Source organism: Panulirus ornatus, chromosome 37 (assembly GCF_036320965.1).
Source record: "Panulirus ornatus isolate Po-2019 chromosome 37, ASM3632096v1, whole genome shotgun sequence".
Classification (NCBI taxonomy): Eukaryota; Metazoa; Arthropoda; class Malacostraca; order Decapoda; family Palinuridae; genus Panulirus; species Panulirus ornatus.
In genome coordinates this window covers 14,163,721-14,187,721 of record NC_092260.1, presented here as the reverse complement: position 1 = coordinate 14,187,721, position 24,001 = coordinate 14,163,721, and the positions used below count along the sequence as shown (strand labels likewise).

Here is a 24,001-nt window from a genome sequence, read left to right as displayed (position 1 = left end):
TTCATAGGTCGATGGCCGTAAAAGCTAACAACAACAACTCGCTCCTTTTTCCGAAGACGTGATGATTCATTTCAGAGGTGAACAAAGCGTCTGTCATCTCGTGATCTGTCATCTCTTTTTCTACACACACACACACACACAATATATGATTTATGTGCTGCCTCCTTCTCCCGACTCTGGTCCTGTGAATATCTTTATGAAGCATCTCGCGTATCCATCTCGCCTTGAACGTCGGTGTTATAAAGCCAGAGGAAGATGGATGTAAATAAACGCACGTGCGTGCACTTGTTAGGGAGGGAGGGAGGGTGTGAGGGGGGGCAGTGACACGACCAGCTGCGCCGCCGGCCTCCTCACCAAAATAGAAAACGTCGTAATGTATACAACAACGCTCCGACCGCTGGCTTCTACCTCCTCCTCCTCCTCCTCTAACCAGCTGGACGCTCGAACTGGTTACAACGACACGCTTGAGAACTGGTTTCAGCTGGACGCTTGAACTGGCTGCACTCGAACACGATGCTCCATATTCGAAAATGAAGAGCTACAACATTATTGAAGAGGAAGATCAAGGACTTTCTGAGATCTTATTTACAACAGATTTTTTTCTTTTCTAAGTTGATATCAAGCGATGTGTCAGCCTCGGAGGGGATGGGGGTGTGAACGCCGGGTCTCCTCTTTGTTTTGGCTTTCGTGTCAGGTTCTGTATACACCCGCCTGACGGGAGACAGTAGCCCTGGTCTTACTCCCGAAGGGTGAGCACGGGAATGTTTGGAAAGATACCTTTTAGATGGGGGGTGACTCACACAGTGGCTCCCACCTGGGTACAGAAGTTGAGGGTTCGAGTCCCCCCCCCACTCGCCCACATCAGGATGATCTGAGGTTGTAAATAACATGATGTAAACTAGAGCCACGATGGTGATGAAGGATGTTCTGAGGTTGTAAATAACATGATGTAAACTGGAGCCACGATGGTGAAGGATATTCTGAGGTTGTAAATGACTTTGATGTAAATTAAAGCCACGATGGTGATGAAGGATGTTCTGAGGTTGTAAATAACATGATGTAAACTGGAGCCACGATGGTGATGAAGGATGTTCTGAGGTTGTAAATAACAATACGTAAACTGAAGCCACGATGGTGAAGAAGGATGTTCTGAGGTTGTAAATAACATGATGTAAACTGGAGCCACGATGGTGATGAAGGATGTTCTGAGGTTGTAAATAACAATACGTAAACTGAAACCACGATGGTGATGAAGGATGTTCTGAGGTTGTAAATAACAATACGTAAACTGAAGCCACGATGGTGAAGAAGGATGTTCTGAGGTTGTAAATAACATGATGTAAACTGGAGCCACGATGGTGATGAAAACAACCTGCAGTGTTATGAGGGAATATTACCGGAGGACGACCTGGCTCAGGGCACCATCAGAAGTGATCACTCTCGACGGTATGTCTTCAGCTCTCTCTCAAGTCTCTGGATTAGTTTTCATGTGATGGAGGAATTAAGTAAGTGTGTTTGTGAGTGGAGTCAGATGGTAGTGTGTGAAGCACCACCTGGTAGGTGTCAGTAGGAGACTTCAGATAAGAAGACCTCGGGTTTATATACAAAGATAACCTACAAGATAACCTATGAGATGATCCGAGTGTCTGGGTATGTGGTTATTTACGAATATGTGATACACCCGTCCCCCGCCCGTTATACACATCACAGACTGTGGCTATACGCGTTACAAGCTATGGATATACGTGCCACAAGCTATGGATAAACGCGTTACAAGCTATGGACATACGCGTTACAAGCTATGGATATACGCGTTACACGCTACGGATATACGCGTTATAAGCTATGGAGATACTTGTTACAGGCTATGAACATGCGCGTCACAGGATATGGAAATACATCCTGCCAAAACACAAGGTCCATAACACAACCCACAACTACTGCGGTTTCAGCGTAGGCAGAACAAAGGAACATGCTGGTAACACACGCAACTTTTATACTTAAACATAACAGGTTCCCGAGATGAATCTAGTAAATGATCTTCACATCACCCACACCAGGGAAAGCCTGCTGTGTACGTGACGAGGAGAGTGACTGTGTGCGTGTGTGTGAACGCGGAGCGTCGCCTGTAGTAACGTAGGTGAAGACAGATACCAACATCTCGCATTCATGTTTCGTTTTGCTTTGGAGTGTAAAGCCGAAAAAAAACGTACTCTTACCCACCAAATGTTTATTATATGCGGCTCCTGCAGTACCGAGGCTGCGCTACAATCAGCAGCAGAAAATGATAGACTCCATCGGTATAGAAGCAGTGAAAAGTTTTTATCGAGGATGTAAGGCATGTGTACGTGTAGGAAGAGAGGAAAGTGATTGGTTCTCAGTGAATGTAGGTTTGCGGCAGGGGTGTGTGATGTCTCCATGGTTGTTTAATTTGTTTATGGATGGGGTTGTTAGGGAGGTAAATGCAAGAGTTTTGGAAAGAGGGGCAAGTATGAAGTCTGTTGGGGATGAGAGAGCTTGGGAAGTGAGTCAGTTGTTGTTCGCTGATGATACAGCGCTGGTGGCTGATTCATGTGAGAAACTGCAGAAGCTGGTGACTGAGTTTGGTAAAGTGTGTGGAAGAAGAAAGTTAAGAGTAAATGTGAATAAGAGCAAGGTTATTAGGTACAGTAGGGGTGAGGGTCAAGTCAATTGGGAGGTGAGTTTGAATGGAGAAAAACTGGAGGAAGTGAAGTGTTTTAGATATCTGGGAGTGGATCTGTCAGCGGATGGAACCATGGAAGCGGAAGTGGATCATAGGGTGGGGGAGGGGGCGAAAATTCTGGGGGCCTTGAAGAATGTGTGGAAGTCGAGAACATTATCTCGGAAAGCAAAAATGGGTATGTTTGAAGGAATAGTGGTTCCAACAATGTTGTATGGTTGCGAGGCGTGGGCTATGGATAGAGTTGTGCGCAGGAGGATGGATGTGCTGGAAATGAGATGTTTGAGGACAATGTGTGGTGTGAGGTGGTTTGATCGAGTGAGTAACGTAAGGGTAAGAGAGATGTGTGGAAATAAAAAGAGCGTGGTTGAGAGAGCAGAAGAGGGTGTTTTGAAGTGGTTTGGGCACATGGAGAGGATGAGTGAGGAAAGATTGACCAAGAGGATATATGTGTCGGAGGTGGAGGGAACAAGGAGAAGAGGGAGACCAAATTGGAGGTGGAAAGATGGAGTGAAAAAGATTTTGTGTGATCGGGGCCTGAACATGCAGGAGGGTGAAAGGAGGGCAAGGAATAGAGTGAATTGGAGCGATGTGGTATACCGGGGTTGACGTGCTGTCAGTGGATTGAATCAAGGCATGTGAAGCGTCTGGGGTAAGCTATGGAAAGCTGTGTAGGTATGTATATTTGCGTGTGTGGACGTATGTATATACATGTGTATGGGGGGGGTTGGGCCATTTCTTTCGTCTGTTTCCTTGCGCTACCTCGCAAACGCGGGAGACAGCGACAAAGTATAATAAAAAAAAAAATATAATATATATATATATATATATATATATATATATATATATATATATATATATATATATATATATATAATCTAGAGGAACCAGCTTGCTGAAGGATGGGGTAGTGGGCAGTTAAGGAGGAAGAGCAGGTCAGGGAAGATCACTTTGAGCAACCAGAGGATCGTTGGAGGCGGGCCTGAGGACCTTGATTAAGGCTTCAGATAAGCTTGATCAGAGGAGGAACCTCTGCCGTAAGAGGAGGACCCAGAGACACGCAATGATCAGAGTCTCAGGGCCCGGTTCGATGCTCCACTTTAAGGAATTCCATGAAGAAACTAGTGTCTCCCCGAATCATCTCTGGTCACGGAGATGGGAAAAATAAGATGCGATGGATGTAACCCGAGGGCAAACTTCACCACACTAGATGTCTTGACTTGTTATTTCCCCACCTCAATATGATAATGGAGTATATCACATGGTGGCAAAGCTCCAACAAAGATGTAACCAAAGCTCCACACGGCACGACACCTTAACCTCACCAAAGGCGTAACCTAAGCACACAGAGAAACACGTAGCCAAACCTTCAGGATACCATGTGGCACAGAGCCTGCCTCAGACGGTGGCCAAATCCCCGCTCAACGATGTACTACAAACCTCAACAAAAACCCACGCAGGAAAAACCTTAGCGAAGAATGTAGCCCAAAAACAAATATCCAAAACCCCAGCAAAATGGTAATGCCTTTACAGTCAACGGAGCATCTGGCTTAAAACCCAAGTGTGTACTGTAGCCTAAACCCTCGCAGACCATTGTCTAAATCCAGGCAAAGTATGTTGCCACGACTGGTGACAGACAGTTTTTGTCTTGATTTACGAGGAGCTGTGGTCTGAGCGGTCAAAACCCTAATCAAAGCAGGCATTCAGAACCCCTTCAGAACATGAAGCTTTACCCTCACAGGAGCACGTGACCCTAAGCTCCATCAGAGCACACGATTAAAACCCTGGCGATGCACGTAGCCCACAACTGAGCAGAGCAAGTTGGCGGGGGGGACGTGGAGCACGGATGTCCTCAATTCCCAGAGGATTACGTGGTATAAACCCAAGTAGATAGATCATTAATCCTTAGCCCCATTAGATTAGAAAGCTTAATCCCCTGCAGATCACGTAGATCAAGGATTAGCGCACACTTACACAGTGATTGGTTGAAGATAAGTAAAGAGGGTGATGAAAATAAGAACCTGGATAGAAGAGGTTATCATGGGGGGGAAAATGTAAGGATATAAAGGTATATAGATATCACAGGCGGCCATATGGAGGGGTTTAGAAGGTAGCTATAACATCAGCATACAATCGACCTTCAACCCCAAATGAGCTTACTCATTTGCCGTTACCGAGGTACAACATCACAACAAATAGAGAGTTGTGGTTAATCTTTTACACCAGCAGTTAAACTTCTGGCAAACAGTGTTTACGTCATTCAGTCATACAAGTAAAAAAAAAACGGTAGGAAAAAGTAAACATGGAAACGACCAGTTCCTTCGTATCATTTCAGTATAAGGTAATCCATCTCGTCGTATACAAATGTGCAGCAAAGTTGAAGCACCTATTGATATAAACTAACCAACTGAACTAACAGATTTATATGAACTGAGCAGTTAGATATAAGATTACAAACAAGGAGATAATTTCCATTCCCTCTTGTTTACGAGCTAATGGGTTTATCATCTCAAACGAATTAATCACGTTGTAATTAACCAGTAATCGAAAAAAAAAAACAATCTGTAAAATTCATTTAAGCAACAACATGTGTATAGCCTCAGGATCTATTGTCACGAAACATTTTCATTAGCAAATAAGCAATCCTAATGACAGCATCATCTATATGTGCTTAAGTTCATACAACCTGGACAAAGAAAGCTTACGTTCCCTAACGCTGTAATGATTCATCTTGAGTTCCCTCTCATCATTGCTTGAGGACAATATGCTGGCGATGCTCAACTCGCTACAACACCAACCCAAGTGTAATTCAACGTAAGCTAAATGAACATAAACGATACAAGCACAATGTTTGCACTCTGGTGACGACGTAGCTTACTGTGATTCACACTCCGTCATCCTTAAAGGCACAAGGGTCACACGCAGAATGAGAGTGTATGTATAGTCTTAAACATTATCCTCAACACCTGACGAATGTCTTAATGACTCTGGTTCTTGGTGGTCTTATTGGCTTACCACGAAGCAACCTAACTAACCATCACCCTTCCTATACACTAACTTTACACTCTCTCATCATCACTGACCCTGTCCTTCCTATACCTAATTTAGCTAACTAATCGAGCAACGGTGCAGGTGCGGACTTGGTAATGGTTAAAGGGAACAGAAAGCAATATATATATATATATATATATATATATATATATATATATATATATATCAGATTAAATTCAGCTGGTGCAATTCTAGAGCTGTGTTCACATAAATCATGGCTTCATAACTTGTGTTATATACATACCTTGTAATGCGAGTCTCCACCGTTGTTTTGTGAAGTTAATTAAATCTAGACGAATGTCATATCTGGTGTCTAACAAGCTGGTGTATTCCAGGTGAGGAAAAAGTAATATCCATAAAGTAAGTCGGTGTGCACAAAGAAGTACAATTTACCGCGTTAAAACACTCCCGACATATTAAACTAAATTACCCTCAATTGTGAACAGGGTAGTTTATTTTCAACGTTGGAGTACGACGGCATGACCCTTTGACCTATCCTTTAAGAGGGTCAGGTCAAAGAGCCAGCATATGCGAGGGGCATACCATAGTGCTCAAGAGGATAAAGATACTTTAGTGAGACCAAGATTCGAGAATCAGCATTCAATATTCGTAACGTACTGACTAACACACTCGCGCACGCGCGCGCATACGCCACACAAACACATAAGCAGGAAATAAAAAAGAAATATATTTCCTGCCAGTATTCAGTATTTCCTGGCAGTTGCTGAGCCGCTGCTCTACCATGATCATGTCCTTGGTTAGGTCTTTCATTAAGAGGCCACGATAACGTCAATTTAACTAAGTCAGGTCCACTCACCGCCCTCTTCTTTCCCTCTCCCTCCTTCCATGATTTACAGCCTACGACCAGCCCGAATTCGAAAGCCTAGTATTCTTAGGAAGAGAAATACACTGAATAAATCTCTCTCTCTCTCTCTCTCTCTCTCTCTCTCTCTCTCTCTCTCTCTCTCTCTCTATATATATATATATATATATATATATATATATATATATATATATATTTATTCCTACGAGTCCACGGGGAAAATGAAACACGATAAGTTCCCAAGTGCACTTTCGTGTAATAATCACATAATCAGGGGAGACACAAGAGAGGAATATAACAGTCAGTTGATATACATCGAAGAGACGAAGCTAGGACGCCATTTAGTAAACATGTGATTGTCCAAAACATACAACGAACGTTCATAAACTTATTTTACAAATTTTACCAACAATAAAGTTATCTAATTTGTACAGACCATCACTAATATCAAGATTATAATTCTTTGTGTATTCAATAATACAAACACAAAGTTTATCTGTCATTGTGTACATGAAGGTGCAGGGCACATAGGTCCGTGTAGGCAAACATGGACTTACTAATAATCTTTCCTCCCCTTCCTCGTATATCTTCACCCCGTGTCATATGAGGAGCTGGCGTCCTCCCTGCCTCACCGCGTTAGCTCTACACGCACCGACCGTCCCCCCTCCCTGCTCGTCTCACATTGCTCCTACTTTACCTACCTTTCTGCCGTTCCCCTCCCTTCAGGATACACAGCTTCCACCTACCTACCGTACGCGTCGTCCACTGCAAGCGCCGCGCGGAGACGAGGGTGAAGAAATACTGGTTTCGAATGCAGGCGTGGTAGGGTCAGTGCTACAGCGCTGGTACGGATGGCGGCAGTGACCTATCACCCGACAATGAAAAAAGGCACAGAGAGAGAGAATGTAGGGAAAACTAGAGACAGTTCGTAAGTGCAATTGTCTGACTGGCGATAAGCCAGTTGTAGTACGGCTAAATGAGGTCATTTAGGATGAAAATGGTAGCAACGTCTGTCACTTTGCGTCTTTACTATATCAAGATCTATCATTACCATTATCAACGTAATTAGAGTATCTTATCCTGTTCTTTAGCTTCATACACATGACATTAATGACTGCTCACTTCTCCAACATTCAAGTGATTATACAAACGCACTTGGAAGCTGACGTTTCTATTCCTGAAAACGTCTCAACTAGTTATTCTCCTTTCAGTGACGAATACCAAACTGACATGAATATTATCAGGTCGCAGTGTGAGAAAGAAAAGACTTTACCAAGATACATTACTGCTCTTTTGAGGACGCACATTGTCGAGTCTCCCCCATCGCGTTCCAGGGATGCGTTCAAGTTTAGCGTTCCGGTGTGGCTTCGGCTTCGATCTAGGAATGAGGGGGGGTTTAATAACGAGGTGACGTAAGGGTATCCTGAGCTGGTTTTTTTCTGGTTCATAACCTCCTACCTACTTCATTGTCTCCTTGTATAGCTTGGTCATATATCGTCCACCCAGTGGTTTGTTATATCGCCGACCAGTTTGTTACTAGTGGTTAAATAGCATTTTGCTAATTACGATCTTTTCCTTTATGATTCACTTTATCACTGGATTTATCGACTTATCGTCAATATTTCTTTTATACAAGTATTTAAAATCAGACAAAGGACGAATCTGACGATTGAAAACATCAGTTGTAATTGCACCAAGTCCACTGGGAAGGGATGGAGAGCTCATTACCATCGCCAGCTGGCAGTCAAGGGAAAACGTACCATTATGAATGTGAAACCATCCCGCCTCACCTAACCCTCCGATCATAGTCTCAATTAACACAGAGGTGGCGCAAGGAGCATAAACAGTATGAAAAAAGAAAGATAATGTCTGCATTTTGTTTCACCCATACGTGCCGAATAGTCGGCAAAACAATCTACGTTTTTATTATCATTATCATTATTATCATTATTATTATTATTATTTATCGGTAACAAGAACATACAGCCGCTTCTTTTGGCAGGGGACATACCCAGATACCAGACTGTACAGATGTCTTAACCAACGGTTGTATGACTGTATCAGTAAGAACCAGTGACACACTACTTTCCCCCAAACTTTCCAAAGCAGTGGCGTCAATGATCCATAGCATGAGTTGACTTATTGAGGAACTATAAGTCCAGACGGTGGCAGTGACGACATCCTCTTATTACAGACAGTGGCGGGGTGCTGGGCGGCAGCTCGGGCCTGGTCCTGTGCTCGTGGTGTGGACGCGTGTGTACCAGCGGAGGGCAGCGGGGCAGCAGCGCATTTCAACTGCCCACCACCAGCGGCGACCGCCACTTCTGCTCCGAGGTGTGCTTCACCCAGTGTCGCCGGGCCTCCTTCAAGAAGAGCAAAGTGTGCGACTGGTGTCGCCACGTGAGACCCACAGTCACCTACGTGGACCTGACGGACGGAGACCATCAGCTGCAGTTCTGTAGGTGAGTTGATGATCTAGCTTCATCACAGTCTTGTATCCTACCTATCGTCTACGGTGCTGAGGAGAAAACATCACTCTTTTCCTATCACTCTTATAATCGTCTTTTCCTATCACTCTCACTGTCTTGTTGGTTAATCTGATATTTTTCATATGATGAATGGCGACCCTAATCCTTCGTGTTCTTCGAAATTCAAGTTCTGTGCTGTTCGGAACATGGTTTCTTCGTCTACACAACCATTCGGCGCTTTCAGAATAGGGTGAGGGAGGTAGACCTTTTCTTCTATGTCTCTGCCGTTTCCAAATCTACATAGGAATCATGTTTCATATTAGGTAAACATTTAGTATTGAATTACATCGTAAATGTCTCCCATCTGTTGACTGACACAAAAGTTATCTCTGGTGTGTTTGCAAGTACTCTAAGAGGTGCCTCTTCATGGTCTGCCTCATAAAACGCTACCAGTTCACTCACATCCCCAACACTAAATGTGAACCACTTCAACGACCGTGCAGTATCTGAAGGGTAGACTGTCTTGTGGGTGGAGCTGATGCCCTTACAGCAGATAACACAGTTACAAAACAAAGTATCAGGTGGATTTCTATCGATTGCTGTTGTCATTATATGCTGTGGCAATCGTCGGCCCTCTAGTGACTGAATCAACAACCCTAACACGCACGGTGTACTTCTGTGATCCCCCAATGTATCATGATTTCGTTCGATACTTGTTCTCGTTCAAGCAACACCGGGCCTCTGCATGGTATGGGGGCCTTATCTCGCGCGATCCGCCACTCCCAAACTTTTTCATTAGAGTGAGTGTAATGAATCGCAAAGTGCAAGCCTAGCCCTGTTCCTAGTTATACGACGGCTTGTGTGTGTGTGTGTGTGTGTGTGTGTGTGTGTGTGAATACGAATGTATACTGTTGGATTCAATGGTCATCGTCTGCTTACCTGGTCTGCCGTAGATCTGTTTGTGGTTGGCTATTTCGAGCTCGAGGCCTATCGACTCGCCAAGGTCATCAAGGCCGTCAACATCAAGTTATAGAAACCAGTCGTAAAATCATGGACACCTGAAGGTGATCCAGTCAATTCGAAGAACATAAGACACCCTCAGTGCATATCATAATGACCCTTGATGATGATGAGTGATAGTGTGTGTGTGTGTGTGTGTGTGTGTGTGTGTGTGTGCGAGCGCGCGCGTAAAGATTCGGGGCCCGTGTGTGAGGGTGAGAGAGCGGATTCTTTTAGGAGGATGTGTGACGACCCCTTGTGTGTGTGAGAGACGATTCGCCAGGTACAGTCCTAGCTAGGACTCCTGTCACCAACAGCCTGTTCTTGGGTTGTCCATGACACGTCGGGGAAACATTCTACGGTTGGAATTACGTTTACGTTTTCCTTTTTTATCATTTTCATGTTCAGTTTCTGCTGTGTGGGGCCCCTTTCTCCTGATGGTCGCTGGAGGATTTTACTAGAGACAGGCCATACAGTGACATAATTGACTACCATCCACAAAACGGACGATGTAGCAAAATTCCTCACAACAATACAACTGTCATAAGCACAAAATATAAAATCGCATTTGAAAGTCTAAGTTAAAAATGCTATATACTTTCTCTTTACCTTCCAATTTGTCCCTTGGGGCAAATAATCCTACCTCTGACTAACAGCAGCTACATCCTCGCGATCTGGTGTTAGGTTACCGAGCTTTAAAATGTGATTAAAATGTTTGCTAGTATCATGACTCTCCCGAAGCCAGAGACGCGGCCGCGCACACGGACGCGTCTTCCCCGGCGTCATTACCATCCGCCGCTCATTTGCAGGTTTAATTGAATATGTAAACCAAGATACCCTCGCTTGATTTTAATTATTTTGATTCAGGGCTTCATTCGCTTTCGATTACAATTAGAAAAGTCGTACTTTATTAATGCTCGGGGATCAAGTTCCGACACGGCCACCCTCTTGAGTGGGGAGGGGGGGAAGGAGGAGGAGGAGGAGGAGGGCGTGGAGGGGCGTGGGGCGTTAACGCTGGAAAACTGTGGTAGTCTTCGTGAGCTGCCGACACTTGCTGATGGAACAGTTGTTGCTGGCGAGGTTTGTAAGGACGGTGAGGATGGTAAGATCACTGATGTTGTGGTGAGGTTGTCGTAGGGACGGTGAGGATGGTAAGAACACTGATGTTGTGGTGAGGTTGTTGTAAGGACGGTGAGGATGGTAAGATCACTGATGTTGTGGTGAGGTTGTCGTAGGGACGGTGAGGATGGTAAGATCACTGATGTTGTGGTGAGGTTGTTGTAAGGACGGTGAGGATGGTAAGATCACTGATGTTGTGGTGAGGTTGTCGTAGGGACGGTGAGGATGGTAAGAACACTGATGTTGTGGTGAGGTTGTTGTAAGGACGGTGAGGATGGTAAGATCACTGATGTTGTGGTGAGGTTGTTGTAAGGACGGTGAGGATGGTAAGATCACTGATGTTGTGGTGAGGTTGTCGTAGGGACGGTGAGGATGGTAAGATCACTGATGTTGTGGTGAGGTGGTTGTAGGGACGGTGAGGATGCTAAGAACACTGATGTTGTGGTGAGGTTGTTGTAGGGACGGTGAGGATGGTAAGATCACTGATGTTGTGGTGAGGTTGTCGTAGGAACGGTGAGGATGCTAAAAACACTGATGTTGTGGTGAGGTTGTTGTATGGACGGTGAGGATGGTAACAACACTGATGTGGTGAGGTTGTGCACCCTCTGGACAGGGCGTTGTTGACGCGGATACAACACTGAAGACCGAGAGGAAGGAAAGCAGAGACAGATCCAGCAACAATTGGGTGGAAAAAAAATGGAATTTAATCTACAGAAGACATGGGCAAGGCGGAAGCACAGACACTTATAAATGAAAGACTCTTACATGACCGTGACAGAGCGTTCTGAAATATCAAGACTTACATTTAATATTGCCCAAAAGTGATAGCGAGACTATATAAGTAAAAGATTCATACACATGTAAGTATGTATGTTTACTTATTTATTTATTTATTCATTTATTTATCTACAGGGAGACAAGGTCACATACAGACCTCAGGCTACGATCACCTCACTTGAGATCAAAGAGAAGACTGAGTTTAATGATATTTGAGAGAATGAAAATTGTAAAGGGATTTAAACCCTTGTTGAAACAACAGTAAGGCGAGATGCAGCGCGGTATAGGTAGAGGGACATTATTTCTCAAACATTATCAGAATGGTTGAGGAAAAAAAAAATGTGCTGCTATTGCGGTAGATGCGAAATAAATGGAATAGAAGTATAAAAGGGAGAAACTGCTGCGAGTGGAGTACATCAAGGGAGAATAGCTGGAGGTGTTCCAAGACCTTGAAAAGCGAAGGAGTCTCCAGTGTTGAAGACGTGGCTTTCGTTTTCCTTGGGACTGTTACGTTGGAGTTGCAAGCAACAGACATGTATGATCTGCGTAGTACTACAGGAGGTAAGACCCGACCAAACAAGCAGTCAAGATGTAAGGATGAGACGGTGTGAAAATAAAGAGGAAAGATCATGGCTAGAAACTGGTCTTACGATGTTGTGGTCAATACAGAGTGCAAGGACGATCCGTGACAGAGGAAGAGGCCGAGTGAGACTGAAAAGGACAGATTCTGTGAGTAATCTTACTCAAGGTTGCGAGGTCCTCAGATTGAGGATGCCAGTGTGACCAGGTGTGAGGGTGTGCTGCGTGAAAATAGAAGCAATACTGGAGGGAGATGAGAGTCTTACGTGATGGCTCAGTCTACAGCACACAATGAATGATCAAGATGACACGTACTGGTTTAGACGACTTTAATTCCATTAAACTAAGCTTGAGTTGGGAAAACATATGTATGAACTGCCAAACTGGGAACAGTCTAGATGAAAGAAACAACAATACTGATAATAGTCATGATTAACAAAAAAAATCTGACCTAGTTCACCGTTTCCCGCATATCAAGTTAGCGCCAGGAATAGACAAGCAAGGGCCTCGTTTGTTGACATCCTTCCTTATTTGTCATGCATAATCCACCGAAACCAGAGCCTCCTATCTACAGCCAGGCCACACAGACCTTTCCGTAACCACTTTCGTCACATTTTCCCAGGCCACTTCCTATGTCCTGGTTCAGCCCACTGACAGCACAAAGTTCCCTGTATATCACATCGCTCCAATTCATTCCGTGTCATGCACGCCTCTCACCTTACTGCATGTTCAGGTTCCAATTACTCAAAGCCACTTTCACTTCAATCGTCCCTCTCTTACTCCGCCTCCCCCTCCCCCTCTACACTTCTGACACGTATATTATCTCAGTCTCTCTTCACTCATCCTCTCCATGCATCCAATCCATTTCAGCACACCCTGTTCAGCTAGCTCTCTCAGTCATGCATAGCTTCCTCACACCCGATATTTCACTTCAGTTTCAACTCCATCCATAACCTCTCTCTTCCTCTATTAAGCCTTAAAACCTTATTATTCACATCAATTCTTAACATCCTCGTTCCACACACTTTCCTAAACTAAAACACCAGCTTCAGCTGTTCCTCATTTGAGGCTGCCACTTCAGAGTGTCATGTGCAAGCAACGACTGACTTATTTTCCCTGGCCCACCCACCCCAACTAAGCTGTAGACCCGACCATCTCTGCAAGACCCTCAACTTTACCTTCCTCACCAACCTAGCCACAAACACCCTTCGCGCAGATCCACCCTTAACTTGAACCACTCAACCTTCTCCCTTCCTACCTGCATACACGCCTTAATCTCTCAATAAAAACTTCACATATCGCTTAGGTGTTTGCGTATTCAGGAAAACATCTTTGGAGTGGAATGTATGTATCGCTTGGTAGAGGTGCGAGAATCGTGAGTGTTATGATTGTCAATATGTCTTGTAATCAATTTGGCAGAGATTGTACAAACATGAAGAACTGACGGCCAAGATTCACAGAGAGGAAAGTAATTTGGTCCGAGGTAAAGAAGCAAGTCAGATGTTTGTATATAACGGAGTTCAAGGAATTGATTTTTCATTTTTGTCACAAGAGTGGCCAATTCATCAGGCACTAACACCCATATTGGGCTCGGTGGCGCAAGACCTTCCAAGCCTGAGGTGATTTCATTTCTTGAGCGCCACTATACAACCCCTTGGGTAAGACGGCGTGACCTTTGACCTGGTCATTGAGAGCTGGGTCAGAGTCACACCATCTTACCCTTGTCGATGCTGAGGTCAAGGCAGAACTCCTCTGCTGCATTTCGTTAATCACGGAGAGAACCTCAGAGGGAGTCATATTTTGGTGATGCTTTCCTTAAACTTTTGATATCGGGAAAGTGGTCTGTTCCAGCAACATCAGATATGCTATTACATGCACGGCCTATTCTTTACGCGCAAATTACACTAAATCAGTAAACATTCTTCTGTCACGGCCTATGCTTTACGCGCAAATTACACTAAATCAGTAAACATTCTTCTTTCATAGAAGAAATACACAGCCGTGAGCCGTGAAGCACTTTTTCCTTTTATCATATACCCTACAAATTACGTACCATTGTAGTCAAGGGATAAATCCCTATATCCCAAAATATGTACAGACACATGATACATATAGTTCATACGCCTATATCAGATAAATGGAAACATAAAGTCTATAAAAAATTTTTACTCTTGCACAACACACCGAGACGACCCGAAGAACAAAAACGTAATAATTCATCCATACGTGGAGAAATAACGTTATATGAAACACGTCCAACTTAACCCTCATTGGCAAATCTGTGAGTGAATGTTTAAAACGTACAAAAAAAAAATGTCTTACAAGTCTGTTTTTCGCAGTATCTGTATTCCAAAATGAAATCGGCTGGTTATGAGAAGTGTTAGGAAATGAGGAACATGACTGCGTTTGAGAGTGGGACGATATCTGTGCACGAAGGCTTAGTGAACTGGTCGAAGCCAGGGTAGACACACCCAACGTATCTTAACGGCGCCAGGTGGCGTGGTTGCTGATCGTGTACAGCCACCGATCACTACTGATAATCATCTAGAAAACTAGAGATGGCTGTTAGTTAGTTAGTTTTCCTAAGAATTTCAGTCTGATTCGGTCAAGTTCACATACCAAAACGTCACACATTTCTGACCCTGAGTTATGGAATTGATGATCAAATTTGGTAGCTCCGGGAGCGTACATCCCCGAGCACCGGCGGGCTCCATCCTAGCACTGCCCCTCAGCACTGACGGGGCCTCCTTAGCACTGGTGTTCCCCCCTAACACTGACGGGTCCTCAGTTTACTTTAGTGGTAGGGTTACCTGTGCAGGATGGAGGGAGCAGAAGGGGCCTGCAGGGGTTGCAAGGTGTGTGTTACAGTCTCAACATTTCAACAATTACGGAACTCATAATGGCTGGCAACACTATCCCAGTTGCCAGTTTACACATTTACAGAAACTTTATTTCTTCATCTCCCTCTGAATTCCATGTCTCAAGCGGTGGGTTTATAATGTTCTAATCTACATTTTCCTAATTTACCCACTTTTTTTTTTTTTTGACTTCCTGTCACAGAGGTATCCCAACTCATTTACACTGAGTAAATTTATGCACAAACCTTTTTTAAAAATGTTCATAATAGCGAGATATTTCGAATAATCGTATTTCATTTTTTTTTAATTTTTCAATTACCTGAAATCATATGCAAATTTTAACAGATCTGTCAGAGTTTTCCAGAAGTGTTTTTCTTCATGATGTAGTTTATTAATCCTTGTTTAATCGGAGAACATTACTCTTTTATGCACAAGAGTGGATGTAACGAAACCCAGCCGTGTTTGGATTTAGAAGGTACTAGCTGTCTTTTTTTTTCTAATTTAGGAACGTAATGTTACCTTAATCAAGTGCTTCGACTTTTACACAGGTTTACAAATAACATACACCATCATCTGAACTAAGAGTTCCCTGGCTCTCCCACCTGGTTTACTTACGTGCGAACCTAATACAGATTATCAACCGAGAGTTTCTAAAAGCTTTCCCCGCATTCAGTTTTTTGTCGTACGGTAATATCCACGAGTTTACACCGTGTACTTGCATTCTACACTAAAACGAAGTTCACAAACGCTATGAAAATTTACGACCTTCAACAGCGTCTTGACTTGGCTTTAACTATCGGTTGTATACAGTACAAACTGTTCATTTGCTTCCTAACCAAGCCGTACTGACTGTCGCCAAGTTTACAAACACATCACGCGCGTCCTCTATCGATGCAGTTTACCACAAGTCTTTCTAATCAGTATGACCAACACTGGTGTATCTCTTCGGCTTTGTAACAGTCCATTGAGTCTATGTAAATATTCTTTGCAGACGGTGTTAGTTAAGTGTCTCCCTCTTCTCTTGCAGCGACAAGTGCCTCAACCAGTACAAGATGCAGATATTCTGCCGAGAGACGGAAGCGCACCTCCAGATGCACCCGCATCTAAACGATCTGAAGCCGGCCTCCAGCAGCGGCCTCATCACCCCGGACCTCTGGCTACGGGACTGCGGCAAGACCAGCGAGGGGGTGAGACTCACTCACTTGTAATCTGGGGGTCAGGGCAAGGGGAGAAGACCTAGGTAGGGGATCAGAACTAGGACTGTCAATAAGGGTTATCTAAGGGATGGAAAGGGCTACAAATTTAGAGAGTGAAGGAAGGGAAAGGCTAGAGGAGGGAATAGTTAGGAATGAAAATAATAGAGAAAGGAATAATAAGAAGAGAGAGGATAAGGGAATATTAGGTAAATGGAGATGTAAAGAAATAAGAATCAAGGATGAGGCAACAGGATGAGGACTAGGGGGTAAGGCAAGGAAATCTAAAAAACACAAGTGAAGTAAGGGGACAGGAATCAACATAGTGAAGCACTGTTTGAAACTGGTTTTGGTCTCGGAGGCCAAGAGATGAACGAATGATGATCTTAGTCGAGACACATCATGATATGAAGTACGGAGGAAGAGCTAGATATAAACGAATGTAGTGTTGGTTCACAGATTCTTTTGCGAACGTTCCACCTTTATCAAATAAGTGGTCCTCAATTCTGTAGAGTGAACACCGCGAAACGTTACCCACAATTTTATAAAAACAAAAGATCATATAGCGTGATTTAATGAATTAGACGCACGTGCAGTGGAATAAAGAGGAGTGAGGCTGAGGTCTTTCCGCAAGGCATCGCCACGAAACAAAGACCTGCTCTGTCTGATCCTGTTGTTTGCATATCTGAGCCCACTCACTCAGACGATGCCGGCTCGCGAGGCTCGTCACTGCATCAGGCAGCATACGCACCGTTACTCTCTACATGTCCTGAAAAGATTCTAAATTTCAGACACCAAACAAATGTTGCTACGAGGAAAGCTATAAACATTCCTGATCATTGCGGAGATGAAGGCGACCGATCACCCGACCCTAAGAAAATGATATGCACCTACTTGGCTCATACACCTGAAAGAATCTTTTTGGTAGCATTTACCTGCGTGTGTTAAAACAAACATGTCTATCTAACATTCAGAGACACGGAGCATCTGCTCTGAAGTAATGGCTTTAATCTTTATTTCCAATACCAACCCAGACTCAAACTTTATCACACGTCGACATGAAAAGAACTCTGATCATCTTATGGATAACTGATCATGGGGTGCATCGGTTCACCGGCCTCTGCAGACGTCAACTTGGGCTTGCTACACCACACTGATCGCATCATCGAATGACCTGCAGTGGAGACAGTTCGCGCAGGGCGAGACCTCGTGCTGAGGGGAAACTTACTGAAGACATAATAAAACGTTCATCTACTTTTAAGCCACGTGATCTCTTCCAAGCTTCGGAAAGGGCCTTAACCTTCTAATTCATTGGCAATTACAATTCGTAATTTTTCAGCCGCGTATTTAACTATCCACTCTAATATCTTTCCTCTATACCTCACTCACAATGTATTACGCCTAATCCAATTATGTAAACATTCGATCTCACATGTGCGACAGATCTGCGTTTGAGAAGTTCATTTCCAGGGGAGGGGATGACTTTGTAAGCTTCCGATACCGATACATCCAGACATCCTGTGTAATGGGTAATCCTGCCTAATGATTTCTTGACCTGCGTAGCACTTTTCCATTCTGACCGAGTTTGAATTCACGTTTTTCTCGTTGCAAAATGTGTAACATTAGTCATCTCTTCTGTTAATTATCCCCCCCTGTGCAGCAGCTCCATGTTTCCGAGATTATTCTTTTATAATGACTGTGCATGAAACTTGCAACTACGTATAAGCTGCCATGAGCAGGTTACTGAACAAAGTTACGTGTGAGTGAGTGACCTTTGTGCAAGATAACACCTGCAAGGAACTTTATGATGTGTTATGATAACATGATGACAAAGTACTCGGTACCTAATGACAGTTAATGACTCTATTTCCTCCCGTCAGGACTCCCAGCCCGAGAGTGACGTGCAAGTGGGCTCCCCGCACTCGCCTAAGCCTCCGGCCACGCCCCCTCCGGCCTCGCCTGACCCCGCCGAGCCGGTCAACCTCACCACGACGCAGTCCAACACCAGGAACGAGCCGCGCGCCTCGCCCTCACTTGCCGGAGGGTCGCCAGGCACAGCCCGCCAAGGACCGTCCCGCCCGGCGGACACCCGCAGTCCTGGTCCTCCGCCGCCCACGCCCCGCTACGGCCGCCCGCGACTGAGAGACCGACGCGAGGGTGGGCGGGAGTCCTGGGCGGCCCAGAACCGTGCGCACATCGCTTCAGCTCGCTCGCACCGCCCACGTTGATACCGACAAGACCGATGAGCCAGTCCGCATGCCCACGATTCGTGTGAGGCAGCTGGAGACTCAGCAGCAGCAGCAGCAGCAAGACCAGATCTCCGGAGAGCGGGATGCCGCCGGCAGCAGCGACGTCGGCGGCGAGGGAAGCGGAGGCGCGGGCTCCCCGCACCAGCCGCCGGCCCTGCCCCTGGGCGGCTTGGGCGGGGGTCTGGGCGGCCTGCTGCCCATGGTGGGCGGTGCGCCGCTCCTCCTGCCCCACATGCTGCCCCCTGACCTTCCGCGGACGCCCCTTCTGCCACATCTGCTGCTCCAGCGGCCCGAGTTGCTCCACCCGCCGCCCTTGCGTCATCCACTCCTACCGGCCCCGCCCGCACCGGCACCGCCCACGCCCGCACCACCCGCAGGGGTCCCCCCACCCCCTCCAGGGCCGCCCAAGACGCCCGGCTCACTACTACCTCCCGTGACTGTGCTACTGCCTTGCCCTCTGCCCATCCCAATCCCCATCCCTATCCCGGTGCCCATCCCTATACCTATGTATCCCAGGAACGACACTCCCGAGGCTCGCCCAGCCCCTCCTAAGGAACAACCGGGACGACCAAGAACGACTCCCAGGAAAGAAGCCTGTCGGACTGGGTCGGTCATTAATGGCCCCGTTGGCGCGTCCACAAGTTCAGGGCCGGCGCCCCAGCCCTGTCCCGTCCCTGCACCGCCCCCGCCCCCGCCTACAGCCTCCGCTTCCAGTGAGGGTGAGAGGAGTTCACACCCAAGACCAGATCGAGAACGACGGAGTATTCTCCGGTATACTTCGGACGTCTACGAAATCAATGGGATGTTCCTTCCGCGGGACTCTGCCTGGGACTCTCCTGAACCACTCCACCTGCGCCGTGCCCTGGTGGGAGATCCTAGCCAAGACTCTTACAGCCATCAACACGAGTTCGACTCCCGCGACGTATCGCGAAGCCCCTCGCCGGACCCTGGCGAGGACAACAAAGATGCCTTAGCCATCCTGACGAGGAAAACAGAAGAATCGAGCACCGTAAAGAGGCTGCTCGGGGACGACGACGACGACAAGGAGGAAGAGGCCAAAGCCGGGGAGGTTTCGGCGGAAGGATCCACCACATCCACCGCTCCGGCCACCATGACAACGACAGCCACGACCAGGAAGCGTCACGGGGCCTCCACTGACTCCCACCAACAACCGCTGCCAAAAAAGAAGCACCTGCTAGTGTGACCCCGGCTCGACCCCCAGGCGTCGGTGGCCTAAAGATTCACGACGAGAGCCATATTTTGTAGTACGAAGTATCGAACATTAGTGCATGATGTTACTGAGGACAAGAGTCCACTCGAGGATAAAGAAGGAACGCTGTCTGTTTACTTCTACAAGCTTGGTTTAACTCTGTCACACGCAGAAGACTTCAGGTACTGGGGCAAAGCATTGCTACTGGGGAGAAGCTACCAAGTGGTTCAGGTGCGACGTTTCGCCTTACATTTTAGCAACACTGACGGCCGATACTGCTTGCTGCTCGCCTAAAATCATATCACGGCTCTGGAACCATTCCAGCATGTCGGGGGTAAAATTCCCACCCTCGTGAGGTCAAGAAACGGTAGCTGAAAATTCAAATAGGAATATTAAGCGTAGCTCCTAGTTAAAACACCGTACTGTCCTTATGAAACCTATTTCAATCAGGCATCAACAGGAAGTTATAACTGCTCGAACAAGATCCAATAAGTTAACGATCAGGCCCTAGCCAGGAGCTGCTGCTGCTGCTGCTGCAAACCCCCTTTCTCAATGCTTTGTCTTCAGTGACTTGGTATATCACTTGTGTGGTTTCTTGTGTCTTCACCAGTTTATTGGCCAACTGTGTATGGTGTACTCTTACCTGTGACTGCCCAGTCGTGTCACTTATGGTGTGTTCTTTGCTCTGTATGATCAGCTTCTCTGTATAATACCTGTACAATGATTCTTACAGATGTGACTGTATATACAGTGATATTATATTCATATGACTTGTGTTATAAATGTTTGATGTTGATATTATATATATACGTGTATATGTGTCACACACACACACACACACACACCCACACACACACACACACTTATCTTTTTCACAAACTTTTTTTTTTTTTTGTAGTAAGCTCTCTTCCTCTCTTCTCGTTCCTAAGAGATCTAGTCATTTGGGGCTGGTTTACAATTCTGTATCAACAGAGTGGTTTCAAATTTGTTTCTGCTGTGGGGTCCCGCGAGCGCTTATGTACTGACGACGATTTCGTAAAACTGCAGGAATAAAGAAACGGTTTTTTTTTCTTCTATTGTTGAAGAGACTCTCTCTCTCTCTCTCTCTCTCTCTCTCTCTCTCTCTCTCTCTCTCTCTCTCTCTCTCTCTCTCTCTCGAAATCCCAAGGATTATCCCGTTTTCTTTTATATTGATTTTACAGGCGTGAGGTAAAAAAAAAAAAAAAAAAAAGACTTTTGTCCCATTTGATTTATATCTTATGAAATAATACTGACACCTCATGTCCTCGGGTCGGCAAGCAGACCTTGGAAAACGAATCAGAATATTCAGTCGTGAGGAAATGACAGGTCGAGTGTCAGTGTGAAGGGGAAAACATACAGTTGTCGAGGAAACTCACGCAAACCATCTGTCCAGCAGCTTGAGGCACGCTTGGGCCATCGACCTCACTATATACGTAAACCAAGAGCTTGAGGCAAGCTGATGGCCATCGACCTCAACGAACACAAACATACAGTCTGAGGGAAGCTTCCGGTCAACCGTCCTCGCTGTACGGGAATGAACATAAAACATTTGTGTATCAACTTGTGTCATAATCGATTTCTCATTTCTTTTCCTCGTAATGAAATCGGCAATGCTTTAAAAACTGGTTCGCCGGCAACGTTGCTGGGTTCATCCCTACTGTAATAAGAGACAGGTTACCTTAGGGGAAATTATATTTCCAAACATCTGAAAGATATCCATGAAGGGTAACTTAGTAATGCAAGTAATCTTTCCTCAATTCAAACTCCTCGCGAAATAACTTTGAATATTCTTAAGCGGAAACGTAACTGGGATTGTATGTTTAGTAAACGGATATCCGTATCTTGGCCACCAAGTACCAGCGAACTTAATAGCAGGTTGATCTGGTTCATAAGACTCCGGACTTTTGAGGCCTTCTAAACCACACTGGAAGAGGAGGATGTATCACTTAATCTTGCAGCTGTGAAAACTCTCGCTCGATTATGTTACGTGTTGGCTAATGGAAGATTCTCATTGTTACATTCGATATTTTCCAGCTTATGGTGTCGTCAGTATCAGTGAAGTGAACCTGAGGTGTTTTCTGAATTTTGGTAACTATTATCATTATATCTTTTTTTTTCTCAGAGGTTTAATTACCTAGCCAGAGACCATCACTGTCAGCAGCTCAGATGTAAACCTTACAACTCTGCCTTAGTTCTGTAATGATGTGCATTCCAGTCCCCCGTTGTCCAAGTAGCAGCAACTCTGTAATAAATAAACACACCGATATGTTGTATTTGTTGTTTTCCTTCTCAGTAAATGATTTTTTTTTTTAACCAAAATTTACACACACACACACACACACACACACACACACACACACACACACCTCCCCTCTGTAGAACACCAGATGCAGTCTACTTCTACCCCTGATCCCCTGATCCCCGAAACCCTACTGCCCAGGTCCGCTGCTCCCCTACACTATCAGATCTCTCGCTACAATCTCTACCATCGTTACTAATCCAAGGATGGTGTTCGTGCTGGCTGTAGTACAATCTCTACCATCGTTACTAATCCAAGGATGGTGTTCGTGCTGCCTGTAGTACAAACGCACCTATTCCATGTCTCGTGGATCTTGAGTCTCCCAAATTTGAAGAAACATGACTCAAAATTTCTATATCTCTTATTTTCCCCTTCCAATTCCTCTATGTACCACAACAACTCCTTGAGTATTTGATTCCCAGCCACGGTGAATTGCCCTTTCACAACCACACCCTGAAATCCTCTAAGCAGGAGATTTCAATGCACATCATAAGGATTCGTATGGAGTCGACGCCCTTTCTTTTTCCCTTCCTTGACGACGTCAAATAAATAAACCCCAACGCCAGTTCTCCACTGCCATGACCTCTCTTCAAACGCACATGACTTCTTTGTTTTACCTCAGAATCTCCCACAACCTACTATTTCTACCCTCTTTGGTGTCCTCCGACCACAATCTTATCCCCGTCACTTCTACCTGAGCGCGCCAGTCCCATCGCCCCCAACAAACGCGAACTCTTGCATCATAAGTAGAGATCAGCGGTTTATCCTGCCTGGCTTCTTTACCGACCTTCCCTGACGTGAGTATAGCTGCGCTGGCCAGGACCTATGCAGCTGCACTGCCCATATATCGGAGATTATCTTTGCTGTGATGGAATCTTTCATTCGTTCTTCTGAATGTCTTTCTCTTCACAGTCTTGGTGTGATCGCTCCTGTTCCGATGCCTGTCGTATCAGGGACAGATCATATCGGCCTGCGAGACACTTCCTTTTCCCCTGAAACCCATTTTATTTTAACGACAAAACTTTTCTTCGTCGAGTCAAACACAAATACATAGAGAGAGAACGTGCTGATATAAATTTTTCTTCTACAAAAAAAAAAACTCTTTTGTTCTTAAGTAAACGCAGTTTCAGCAACTTCTGCAACAGAAACTTTTTCCTCCTCTTTTGAGAGGTCTTATAGCTGTCTCTAACTTGAAAAGCCACTCCTTTATTACCTCGTTTCCTCTATTTCAAATCTGAGTGATACTGCACCTAGTCGTCCTCCACAGCCTCCTCCCACTGAACCTAGGCCATCTCCCCTATCTTCTTCGCTGCTCCAAGTGGGCAAGACATATGATGGCCCAGACAGCATATACCCTTCCGTGTCCTTAGGGAGTGTACCTCTGAGTTAGCTCCCATTCTTGCTCGCCTATTTCATCGCAGTCTGTAAAAGCCAGACTTTTCCTTCTTGGAAACCAAGCCTTGACGCAGCCCATCCCCAAGGAAGTAGAGCGTGTTCTAACCCTTCCATTAACTGGCCTTTAGCTCTCACTTCTTTTGCCTCTAAAGCCTTTGATACTCTAACTTACAACTTCTCAAACACTAACAGTCCAACTCCTTTCTCTTTGATCACGAATACAGTTTTCGTAGTACAAGGTCTACCGGCGCTCTCTCAA

The 24,001-nt window shown here is 45.3% G+C and overlaps 2 protein-coding genes across 3 annotated transcripts in view; one reads left to right on the top strand and one right to left on the bottom strand.

Annotated features, from left to right (window-relative positions):
- Positions 1-22,312, top strand: part of Sobp (Sine oculis-binding protein) — a 323,491-nt gene extending 301,179 nt beyond the window's left edge. The window contains 4 exon segments of the mRNA XM_071683809.1: positions 8,770-9,037; positions 16,403-16,562; positions 18,449-18,736; positions 18,738-22,312. Of these exon segments, the coding sequence (XP_071539910.1) occupies positions 8,770-9,037; positions 16,403-16,562; positions 18,449-18,736; positions 18,738-20,021 (2,000 nt within the window). The 3' untranslated portion in view covers positions 20,022-22,312.
- LOC139760516 (uncharacterized) overlaps positions 1-24,001 on the bottom strand; it is a 746,927-nt gene that overhangs the window by 331,543 nt on the left and 391,383 nt on the right. The window lies entirely within an intron of this gene.